Source organism: Clavelina lepadiformis, chromosome 4 (genome assembly GCF_947623445.1).
Source record: "Clavelina lepadiformis chromosome 4, kaClaLepa1.1, whole genome shotgun sequence".
Lineage (NCBI taxonomy): Eukaryota > Metazoa > Chordata > Ascidiacea > Aplousobranchia > Clavelinidae > Clavelina > Clavelina lepadiformis.
This window is the reverse complement of record NC_135243.1, coordinates 16143602-16156123: the sequence shown is the minus strand read 5'-3', so window position 1 is coordinate 16156123 and position 12522 is coordinate 16143602. Positions and strand designations below refer to the sequence as shown.

Here is a 12522-nt window from a genome sequence, read left to right as displayed (position 1 = left end):
ATAATCAGACTTGTTGGATGGGCCGCAGCATGACTATATGCCCCGGCATATGGCGCCGTTGATAAAACCATTTACGATTTTACTTCTTTCATCTTATTTTGTGACGAAAAAGGCAGATCGCCTAGTTGACGAGATTACGCATGAAAAATACTTAACGCCCAAGAGAGAAAACGCTGCCAACTAATTTTATATTATGCTGACTACATTACATAAAACAATGTCTACTAATGTCCATTGTATTTTTATGTGTTTGTTTTTACGACTAAATAATAGGACTTATAACAAGCAAAGACATAACACACGTTCCACCTTTCTCCGTTAATTCTAACAACATATGGTAATCTTAACCATTGTCTTTCTACTATTCTAACATGGCAATTAAAATGTCGGCGTCATACGAGCCATGTACGTGTCCTGGGACTTTTATACATAAATTATGAATAATTTATCAAGACATAGTTTTTCACAAACAGTGATTAAAATCTCTTGTTAAGCAATTACACCTCATCAAGATTGTTACAAGGTCGACCGGATTTTAAATTTTGTCATTTTTTAAAAATTGGACCTGCTCAATTTATCCGTTATATGCTCATGATTTAACAACATTTTTTGTGCTTTTATCGATTTTTATAGAATTTTGTGAATAATAGCATTAACCATAGTTTCAAAATTGATACAACCGTTTGCCGAGGAAACGCTGACCTTCTGGACGCACTTTATCCTTTGAAGACAGGCAAGTTTACAGCGAAATATGCGAATACATCTGATACTCACCCATGCGTGTCCAATCACCTGCCGATAGAGGGGCAGGTGCACGAGTCGCAAGTGTGTCGTTAAATCTGGCGCCAGCGTGGCGCGTGGCAAGGTAAAGAGTAAACAGAAGATGAGAGTTACAGTCGGGGGTACAAAACAAATAATTACATATCTTCTGGAAGACCACAGTGCGGCACTTAATAATGATTTATCGCAAACATGCTTGGGTGAAAGACCTAAGAAAATGTGACATCCTTTCTCCAAGAAATGATTTGACGAAAAGGTTGCTTTGCTAATAAAGCTCATTGTCGTATTAATTTTTACGTCGAACAAAGCGTGGACGATAAAGAGCACAGCCTTAATGTGATATCACTTTGCACTTTGGCAGATATTATAAAACACACAAAACACCTGAATCAGCGCAAAGTAAACAGATTGTCGAAAGAAAACATAAAGTCCAGATGTCGCTGTTGTCCTACTCGTTTTAGCTTCCATTTAGCCGTCAAGCAGTTGATAAACGCCTTGTTTGTTTCACGTAAGCAGAGCATACCACAAACAACTTCTAACGGAAGCTTAAAATTTCATCAGCTAAACCAAAATAAAGTCAAAAATGAAATTGTCGCATAGGTTTTTTAGACGCGAGGGCATGTTACAACCATTCCACCACGAGGTCGACTTTTGTGTAATCTTCACCTCTCTAAACATTACAGCAAGCCTAACAGAAATTTATGGCACCATCTGTTTTTAGTGTCGTATGGTCTAAGTTAGCTTTTGTTTGCGCAACTATCTCGCTTTTTCACAACACTGACACATCTGCTACCTGATGCACATTTAAAAAAAAAATTCAGCACAAAGCGACTTAAGTGCAGTACAACATTTTTTATATACTGGGCTACAGACTTTTTTATTCTTGGCCCTACAAACCTTAGCTTATGTTGCCTTCAAGCATAACAAACAGCTTGTTAATATTTGCAGAATTGCTCGTTATAAAACAAGAAAATAAAGTCAGAATTTTACTAAATAATTGCGCAGCTATTCAGGTAAAAATATCTGCAGCTACACAGTTTTTTTGCTTGACTTCACAAAAGTAACTATGCTGAATGTGTAAATTTGACTTAACGTCCTTGTGGGAAATAAATAAATATAATAAAAATAAAAGGGTTTATCATTGGATACAAATTTCAATTAGTCTGATTAAAATATAATTTAGTTACAACTTACAACACTGCATTTTTCTCAGAAAGCAGAAAAGTATAAACATACCTTGTTTTATGAAGTGGCACCAGTAATACCTTGCATCATATTTCAGCTCCTCAATAAAAGTGGTTTTCTGACAAGTTTACAAAACAGATGTTTAAAAATGCTGATCATAGTATTTTGCAAACTAGAGCTACAAAAAAAGCATATATATGTGAGCTAAACTTAAGCAATATTTAAAAAATGATTCCAGTATTGCATAAGATGAATAAACTATTTATATGCTCCAGCAGCTTATATATATGACTATGCTCCAGCACGGTCATTAATTAAATAATCAATGCTGTATCACAGCCTTTTTCACCATCGACCCAAATTTTAAACATAAAAAAAACTTGATGACCCCATTTCAGCATATCACGTTTGAAATACATCTGTCTAACATTTATAAAGTAAGTTATTCTTGCTTTTACTTCTTTATGTTAAAATCTAACCAGAAACTGTACGTTCCAAGTGGGAAAAAAGAAGTAATTATTCAAATGATAATACTATCTTGAAGTTTGGCATGAATGAACTCTTGGATGTTAACTTCATGATTTGATACAGACCCAACTAAAACTTTGCGTCTGCGATGTATTAAGGGTATCCTGTAGTATATTTTATGGGTAAAATATCAAATTGCACGTACTACAATGAATCAGTGATGATGTCATAGCCAATAATAATAATGTGGTGAAAAATAAACAACCTATCGTATGTCATCATTTATGGATTAAGTAAAAGTTACAATCATTATGGCTATAATAGGCAAAGATGACATGTCTGTAAAACGTTTATCTATAACTTTAGTGGTATCCAAAAGGATTGATTAAACTTTTACATTCAAGTACCATGCAATTCAAGTTAAATTCTGTTCAAACAATGTCTGACATGTGTTGTGGAAAGATATGATGTCATTACCTCTCACATACGTGAATTATGTCTTAGTTGATGGTTGATATCATAAAATTTATCCTTGAATGAAAAAAGTCTTTGTATGTTTTAAGTTGGTGATAATTCCTCACAGCTTGAGGAATAGAATTACAACCCAACTTTGGTCACCAGAAACGTGTAATTACAACATAATTAAATTGCAAACTTTTACTAGATTACAGTTGTTTTGCTTAGATCTTTCTACAATTCTTATTTGAGTAAAATAACCCCACTGTGCATTACAAACTTTAATCATATTCTCATTATTCTGTCACTTTAAACCGTTTACATCAGTTTCTACTTCTCTTCCATTTCCTATGCTAATCATGTTCATAAACTGTCTTATTCGCGCTCATGTGGAAGACTTGGGTGAACACAAATATGAATAATAACAATGGCGCCCCTATATACAACACTACTTATGAATTTATCGTCTTCAGTAAGAAATGATGACCTATTTTTCGGTCTAAGTTGAACTAGAGACAACATTTCTTACTGAAGTACTGGATTAATAGCATCTTAAAACAGTGAAAGGACCACTTTCTGCTCGAATTTATTGAAGAGTAATATCCTGGTCAAAAAAACAACAATCTCAGCTTTTGTTTTAATAGATTATTTAAATAAAACGATTTGACTGCATTTCTTGAAGAAATCAGGTCAACAAACAGCAAACTAAGAAGCTGGAGGACCTTTATCTAATTCACAGCTCATACATAGCTGGTCATATCACCATTTTCTATCATTGTAGTGATTCTGTAAACCATAAACATACATTTTGTAGACTGTATGTAACGTACCAATCTTCGTATGTCAACTGACGCAATTAATCATTCTGAGTAGAAACACACAAATTTAGCATTATTAGAGAAACTAATTGTCAAAAGGTTTCAGCTAAAATCACTGGATTTACGTTGAACTTCTTAAATGTATCAAAACATGAACTTGTTCATTCCAGCATTAAAAATACCTTGTAAATTAAAACTTTTTGACTGTTGTGCAATTGTCATGCAGTGTCTACAGAGACTACAGCAACCTTTACGTAATCAAAATTAAATGTAGAAGTGTAACCAAGATTTTCTTTAGCTAAGAAACTTCCGGCTTTTACGGCTAGTCAATTAGCCGGCTTATGTTCTTCTAACTTTTATTAGCATTTCTTTTCTTAACTTCAGCGTGTGCATAATATAAACAAAAGTATTTGCATTCCTTTAATAAAAACAGCCGTCTTTCTTGTACTAAACCAAAACCTAGAATGCCCACTAAAAAAAACTCTTGTCCATTAATCAATTATCGTTAGGGCGTGAGATTGGAAGCTACGAGCAGCGTAACATACCTCATGGGGGTTATGGGTAAAGGCATAAACTGTGTACGTGTGTAGAAAACTTACTAAGAATAATAGGAGTCACAAGTGGCATATCGATAAATTACTAAAACTAAACACGCAGTAACACATTGCGTACAAGAATGGTCACAACAATACCGAAGGAATATACATCTAACTATACATCTAAAAACATATCAAAGTGCAGTGCTACATTAACACGCCTGTCAGCATGATTAATATACAAAGAATTACCAAACGTGAGATTTGATGACAGAAGCAGACTGAAATGTAGTTAATGTGCAAACATAGTACAAAACAAAGGATAACTATAGTACAAAATTACAATACAAAATAGCAAACCTATACAAAGTAGTGATTGAAAAACAGTGTATAATCCAACAGTGCTGTTTATGAAGCCAATTACGGCAGTATTCAGACTACGCATTCAGGAGCATATTATTATTTACATTAGGGTGGTCCAAGGCTGCCAGCATGGAGGGGCACATTAAGGTTAGAGGAAAACATTGCGTTCCGCAAATAGGGGAAACTTTAGTCTAATGTAAGCAAAGGACTGAGTTTATTGATCTAATCGACCTAATGCTTTGCCGCACAACAAACAATACTCTTCTTGATACTTTCTATTGTTTGAGACTGCAAAGATTATAATATGTATGTGTCGTCGCACAATACATGTGACGTTAGCTGTAAATGATCATTGCTACCCTATGATTATCACATGTCGACTTTTCTTGGGCTGTGGCTAATGTATCATAATGCATTTAAATGAAACTTAGAGTTGTATTTTTACAGCTGCTGATTTTGCGGTAGAAAATACGGTGTACCGAAAGTTTTCTCAAGCCGCACAAAATCTGAGCCAGGGTTTGGCCAACCTTGATTACATCATAATTTTATCACCTACCTATTTTGTGAATAATATCAGCAATGTTCTATAGTGACTTGTGCTGCACATAGCCATCTGCATAATTTAACATGTCATGTTCCAATAAATTACACACAATAGTAGTATTGTTAGCATAGTGGTTAGGTGGTGATGGTTAAAGCACTGAACTCACAATTGTGCGAAACAGGTTCAGTGCTTGAAAGTGGTAACACTATCATTAGCCTTTGGCAAGGCATTAAAAGCGCTTGCTCTCATTCACTGGTTCTACTAAACAGTTCCAAATTAAACAAGACCACCAAGATTAACAAAAAACTAAACAATGCGACTTTTGGACAATGCATAGAAACAAGTTCAATAAGCTCAAGCTCACAACAGGGCCCAAGCAGTGAGGAATCATCACGGAGTTTAAGTTGTTCAAAAACATTCTTTAGGCTAACGTTATTTTTGATTCAATACCAAATAAAAATGGGACCGTTTGCACATCAGCATGCAAGCTTCTGCATGCTAGGAAAATTTTATTTCAAAATCGATTAAATCTCCATTACACTTTATTACCCTTAATAAACCTAAAAGAATAGCAACATTTGAATAAAGTGTAAAAACAATGTAGTATGGAAGAAAGTTAAACACAAGCTGTGAGTTTCAGGTATTAAGCCGTAGTTAAAAACATATGATTTTGCCGTGGCACAAATAAGTTTTGCCCAAGACGTATATATCCATGAGATTGAACTCAGTGGCTACCAAAACATTTGCCACAAAGAAAACTTTTTGCCTGGAATGTAAGGTGATAAATCATCTTTATTACTGTAATACCAGAGTGCATTTTTGTCATGCTTGGAAGATACTTGATCCAAACAAACTTGCTGGATTAATTTGTTATTTATCATTTTAAATGCAGTATCTCGTGTGCACAACATAAAAAGAATGCACATTAGATATAATTAAGTTGTCAAGTATCAAATTTTAAATCCTCACATGCTATGAGGTTTGCAAAAGTAGCTTGTTGTCAGAATTTATGTGAAGTGTGCAGCTTCAAAGAAATTGTCACTGACTGGAAGTTAAGCAAGATAAGATAGCAAAACAACAAAATGAGTAAGATGTAATAGGTTATTACAGGTTTGTGTAGCATACTAATAAGAGGTTTAAAGCTACAAAATGACATCTACTAAGTATTATCTCTCACATATAAAGTGCTGAAGTCTGGTTGGCAGAAGTCTGAAAGTGCAAGGCACTTATCTTAGGTGTGTAGCTGACACAAAATCCAGAACTGTCAATACCATGGAAATAATAAACTACTGGTAAACAACTTCATAAATAAAAATCTAATATTACACAATACATTCATTTTATTTTTGTCATAATTGTAAGTAACTGGTATAGGCCTATGAAAAAAGATAGTAAAAACACACAAAGCTTGGTATTGCATTGTCAAAATACCAATTCATAAATCTGTGGATGGGCGTTTGTGATACGATACAAAATACGATACGTTTGTTATTGAGTGATATACTATACTATAAAATATCGGCTAAAATCAAAGGAACGCAACACGACATACCATTAATGGATACGGTACTGCAGTACTAGGCTAATTACCCGGAAACCTAAAGTTTTTATCATGTCTATATTTCCGCATTACGTCTTGTCTTACCACTACGTATCACTTCTGTTTCAACTATGTTGTGCGAATTGCAAAAAATGTCAGTGGTGCAGCATAGCAACCTTCGGTCAACCTTTCAATTTTTCACACCACATGTGCTTTACCACCTTTGTTATTGTAGGCTAGGAGGAAACTAAGGTAGAAATTCTATCCTAATCCCAGGAGGCCACATGCAAGGGTAATCCCCTAAACCGTTTCCGTCAAAACGAGATCAGAATCATCAATGAATCAAGGATAAAGATTAATTATAATACCATACCTTATAGCCTACCTTGAAATAGACATCGATATATTTATTCTTTCCACTAATACGACGCTAATCTAAACGAAGAATTACACTTCTTCAGCACGTTCTTGTCTGGTGGTTGGCACCACATATTTAAGTTCACGGTTTTGTAACTAATTTGTTGTGTTTCTTTCCGAGTTGCCTAATTTCATTTTCTATGCCTTGTTGCCTACGCCATTATCTACCCAAATTAGTAACTACTTATAGTCGTAAAAAATAATAAACAAAAAGTATACTTTTTGTAATTATTGTAAACAGGTAGAAAATGGCTGGCATTTTGGCTGACAAAGCTATTAATAAAAAGTCTACTGAAATTCTATATTTATTGCACGTTACTACTATTTTACTGTTGAAATTATAGGATATAGCTATACAAAAGTAAAATCCACAAGCCCAAAACTTATAACGGTTGTCCATAAACGACTCAAACAATCTACTGTAAGATAAGATGTCCAAGCAATCGAAGTGATCCAAGCCGACTCGCGAGCGATCCAAGCATACCTGTATATTTTGGAGAAGGCTGCGTGAGACAGCATGCTGCAATCATTTGCAAAGAAACACATCACACCACACGCCGAAGAAAGAGTTGAGGAAGCCAGTGAAAGCTTTTCTGTTGAGGAAGAATTTGATTGTAAAGGTACAGTTTCTTCTGCAAGCATTGGCAAAACGATTGCCACACGCCAGGATGAGATTTGACGGAAAGCGCGCGCTCGTTACTGGAGCTGGAAAAGGTTAGCCTAACTATGCTAGCCTATAAGTATTTATAACCAAACCAAGGATGCGTTACCGTAGGCCTAGCCTAGTTAAAATTAGTCAAGTATGAGACACTTACTGTTCGCCATTAACTCAAATATAGTTTTGTTTTACAAGGCTGGCAAGTGACATGTAAAAATTTTGTTAAATTTTATACTAAAGACATGCAGCATCTATATTTCACCAGCTGCAGTCTGCAGGTTACCGAGCTTACAAAAAAAAATATCAGTAAATTGTTAGCTGATTACGTAATTAATATTTTTTAGTTATATAACCTGCGGCCGGTGAAGTATAGACACTTAATATGGTATGATATGATCTTGATCTTTGGACTAAAAAAGTCATTGCATGACTTAAGCACGGCGATGATTCCCCCATCTACAATGGCTAGCTCGATAACTCGGGCTCAAGTAGTGAGGAATCATCGCTGAGTGAAATTTGTGCTAAGACTTTCCTCTGTCTGAGCACAATGCTCATGCTGTGTTAGAGACAGATATCGCACACATAGATTTGATTGCTGCCATATTATCTACAAACCAAACAAACCAGAAGTTAACTTACTGTAAATTGAATATAAAATTGTATTACATTCCGACAAATTAATAATTCCAGTATGTGAACTAAAGACATACAATAGTATGTGTTACAGATACCTCGATTTTTTTTATGTTTCCTTAAGTTTGAATGTGTTTCAGATTTCATATAAGAAATCCATTGTTTTCCCTGTTTTCCAATGTGTTTCAGAACAAACCTTGAGTCCATTTTCGCAATGTTCATGATCTTTTTCTTTCTTTTTTCGTTTAGTTTTTTTTTTGATTTTTTATTGAGCGTGTCCTTACACCGCTAAGAGCACTTAATAAACAAAAACAAGAAAATCCACCTGAGGCAAAGCGCCCCGCAAAAAAAAAGCTCATGCTACCATACCAAACCTATTTTTACTTTTTATATTACTGAATTTATTAGCCTAAAATATAATGTTAGTAGCCAAGCGGCAGGATATAATGTTGAAATTAAACACAGTGCATGTCCTGGCGCTAGGTTTGCTTTTTTAAATAATTGCACTAAACACATGTGGCAGTATCATATTGATTTTAGGTATTGGACGAGATCTGGTGAAACAGCTTGTAGAACTTGGAGCTGATACAATTGCTTTAAGCCGGACAAAAGAAGATTTAGAATCGTTAAAGAATGAGGTAACTTTCAGCATGAATGGGATGGATAACATGTGTTTTGCATTTACTTAATTCAGGTTTAAAATTGCTTTTCTGTGAAGTAAATCTTAGAGCTTTGCTAGAAGATATTTTGTTTTAAAAGGATATCCATATCAATGAACATAGGTTGAGAGTAAGAGGTCAGACTTAAAGCAGCCCAAAGACAGTTCAGCTATAAATTTAACAAAAATGTAAACCATACCGCATCATTTGCCGTGGGGGTTGACATTTGAGCATCACAGATTTTATAGGTTTTTGATGTAACATTAATTTGATCAAATGGGTAGCATTAAAATCCATAAACCTTTAGGTGTTTAGTCACTACCCACTATTTCTTCAAATTGTGACTTCCCAACCACTATGATATGGATACATAACCAGACGGTCTCAACAAAGACTTGCAAAGCAATTTGCACTTGCCACAGTGACCTGTAAAAGACTATCTGGTTGATCAGGAGCTATGGGATACAATTACATCAGCAATGTGACTTGAATGCAATTGAGCAGTAGGTCCTTATATCCTTATACAGTAGGTTAACTGATACAAATGGAAAAAGACCGTGAATTGTTTATTGATCTTCTTGAGCTGCCGCCCACAAGACCTTTCTAAAAGGATACGGTGGGCTCTGAAAAGAGAAAGAGAGCAAGGTTAATGGTTAAAGGATACTGAACTTGGTTTCTGTACAATATAATACCTTCAAGAAGAGCCTGGCACACTAATGACGTATATATATAGTTTTGGTTGACAGTAACAAATGCAGACATGAAACTCGCACTCTTTGAGATAGGAAGTTTGAACCGATATTTTGGCACGTTAAATAAATTGGTCCAATCTGATACAAATGCCCTAATTCAGATTTTTAAATTTCGGTTCATAGGCAATGTTTCGTTCACGTTTACAATTTGAATGAAATAACTTTGTTCCTTTTTCCAAAAATACGATTTCGGACCAAATCCAAAAAAACTCCTAGTGCTAATGGCAAATTTGGTACTAAATTATAATTCTTAAATGTATTACTGTCACATGCAACTTCTACAGCAAAAATATCCTTTTATCTTTTCTGCATAATTCTTTTGGCAATGAAATAAAACAGGTTGAAAATTTGTCTTATCATGACGTAGTGACTGTTGCGTTATAGAAACATTGGTTCAGTAATCAATTTAAAAACTTACTCTAATGCAGGGGTCAAACTACGGTGCGCCTCACTAAATTACAAATAAACTTATTGTATGGTAGCCTGTTGAACAAAGTTTAGGAATCCGGTCCGCAATTGCCAGTTTTTATGATTATCTGGCCCTTTGTGAAAAAAAGTTTGGAGACACCTGCTCTAACGTGATACAAGCCCCATAACCGCACAAGTGAATAAAATGTTAAATTAAAGAATAAATGAATTGAAGAAAGTCAGTTTAGGAAATTAGCTAAAAAATGTCAAGACATTTACATAAAACCTTTTCAAGTACACTCAAGGTGGCCGTGAAGCCCAGGTTACGAACCACTGAATTAAGCTTTGAGTAAGTGGTAGTTTAGGTTTAAATTTAGGTTAATATGTCATGTAATTATGCTTTACATTAACAATTAAAGGAGATAACGTGTTTTAAATATATTCGATTTTCTTGGTGAAGCTAAAAAGTAAAATTTAAATGCATTCATCTGAAAAACTGATAAAATTAGTAATCGCAGATGAACTGGTAAGGAGTTATGAACAAATTTATGTTGTTGAAAACATCTTTGTTCCGAAGATAAACATTCTGACATGTTACTCGTACTAGTTATTTTGTTTGTGTTCTAGACATAACCACCTCATAAGACTAAAGGAATGGAAAGAAATTAAAGATACATATTATATTTAATTCCAGTGTCCCTCTGTCAGTGTGATTCACTGCGACTTGTCTGTTGCCAATGAACTGGAATCAGCAGTTAAGTCTTGTGGTCGTATTGATCTTCTAGTCAATAATGCAGCAGTTGCTTTGTTAGAACCTTTTCTTGAAATTTCATCACAGCATTTTGACAAGTACGCTGTTTTGCATTGACCATTATTTTGCTAAAGAAAATGGGCTAATTTTTATAATCACTTTTTACAGATCTTTTGATGTGAATGTCAAAGCTCCCTTGCTAGTGTCACAGGTAACCACTAATTTAACGAGTAAGTTAAATGTTTGTTAAATCATCCCGACCCTAGTTAATTCAAGTTTTCTAGCCAGAATTGAATATAATTATAATTGTCTAAAATTAACAGCAGAATCAACTACTATATGTTTGATGGATCTCAATCGTTAGTAAATATAATTGATTTGTGGAAATTTTCAGATTGTCTCTCAAGGAATGGTGGAAAGGGGAACAGGGGGAAATATTGTGAATGTATCAAGCCAAGCATCAATGAGGGCGATTGACAACCATACTGTCTATTGTATGACCAAAGCCGCTTTGGATCAGCTAACAAGAAATATGGCTAAAGAGCTTGGTCAGCACAATGTAAGAATTCTAGTATTACACAATGGTTTTCTTTCTTACAGGCAATACTTAACTGCATACAACTAGATTAGAGTGAATGCCGTAAACCCAACTGTGGTAAACACTGCTATGGGAAAAATTGGATGGAGTGATCCCGCCAAGGCTGATCCAATGAAAGCGAAGATTCCTTTAGGGAAATTTGCAGGTTTATCTTTGCTTTTTACAAATAGAACAAAACATCTGAAAGAATATAGATTATAGAATATCATGAATGAAGATTTGTTTTGCAGAGGTTGATGATGTGATATCTGTCATATTGTTCCTACTCAGTGATCAATCCTCCATGATATCAGGCTCATGTATTCCTGTCGATGGCGGAACGCTTGCCTGCCTTTGAATAGTGATGGTTTTGTTTGTATTCATGTCTTTGCAATCCATAACTTCAGTATTGATTTTAAGTGGAACAACCACTGGTTTTAATCACTTCGTTTGGTGCTATATCTGTAATTCTTGCAGTGTTCAATAAAAGTTTTATGATCGTATTGAGATGATATGACCGCTTTTTCGAGCCTATGGTATGCAATATAAGCAAAAGATACGTCACCATGGATTTGTTATTTGATCAATGTTCAGCTGACCATCCAGTAGCACCCACATTTTCATTCATTCCATGAAGTTTTTATCATTACCTCGGGCCAAGTCGCCTTTGACGTTTTCGTGAAAAACTGCATAATTGCTATATTATGATGCCTTGTTTAAAAATCAATATACTGTAATATCTATCTCACCTTCTGATTCTGACAAGTTAGTTATTAACAATATATTGCTGTAAGTAGGACCCGTCCGATCCAGAATATTGCGATTTTCGTGGAAATGTTAGACGTGCTACGTTATGCTTTAAAAAACTCCGTTAAAGCAATTAGATATCGGGTCACATGCATAAATGTGATTTTCTGCAAGTCTTCACTTTAGCTATTGCAGGAGTAAGAGGTCGTATCGTTTGTTTTTCATTGTTT

The 12522-nt window shown here is 34.8% G+C and overlaps 1 protein-coding gene across 1 annotated transcript; it reads left to right on the top strand.

Moving 5' to 3' along the window:
- Nucleotides 1–7507: 7507 nt before the first annotated feature.
- LOC143452490 (L-xylulose reductase-like) lies at nucleotides 7508–12048 on the top strand. Its single transcript, XM_076953489.1, has 7 exons — nucleotides 7508–7821; nucleotides 8939–9036; nucleotides 10912–11066; nucleotides 11137–11179; nucleotides 11363–11527; nucleotides 11594–11711; nucleotides 11797–12048. The coding sequence occupies exons 1-7, from the start codon at nucleotides 7776–7778 to the stop codon at nucleotides 11901–11903; spliced, it is 732 nt and encodes a 243-aa protein (XP_076809604.1). The 5' UTR covers nucleotides 7508–7775; the 3' UTR covers nucleotides 11904–12048.
- Nucleotides 12049–12522: the final 474 nt, after the last annotated feature.

What these genes read in the sequence shown, in the direction of transcription:
- LOC143452490 (XM_076953489.1), top strand. Translation starts at nt 7,776, where the DNA reads ATGAGATTTGACGGAAAGCGCGCGCTCGTTACTGGAGCTGGAAAAG. An exon ending in TCATCACAGCATTTTGACAA is followed by an intron (nt 11,067 to 11,136) that starts GTACGCTGTTTT and finishes CACTTTTTACAG; the next exon opens with ATCTTTTGATGTGAATGTCA. An exon ending in AAGAGCTTGGTCAGCACAAT is followed by an intron (nt 11,528 to 11,593) that starts GTAAGAATTCTA and finishes GCATACAACTAG; the next exon opens with ATTAGAGTGAATGCCGTAAA.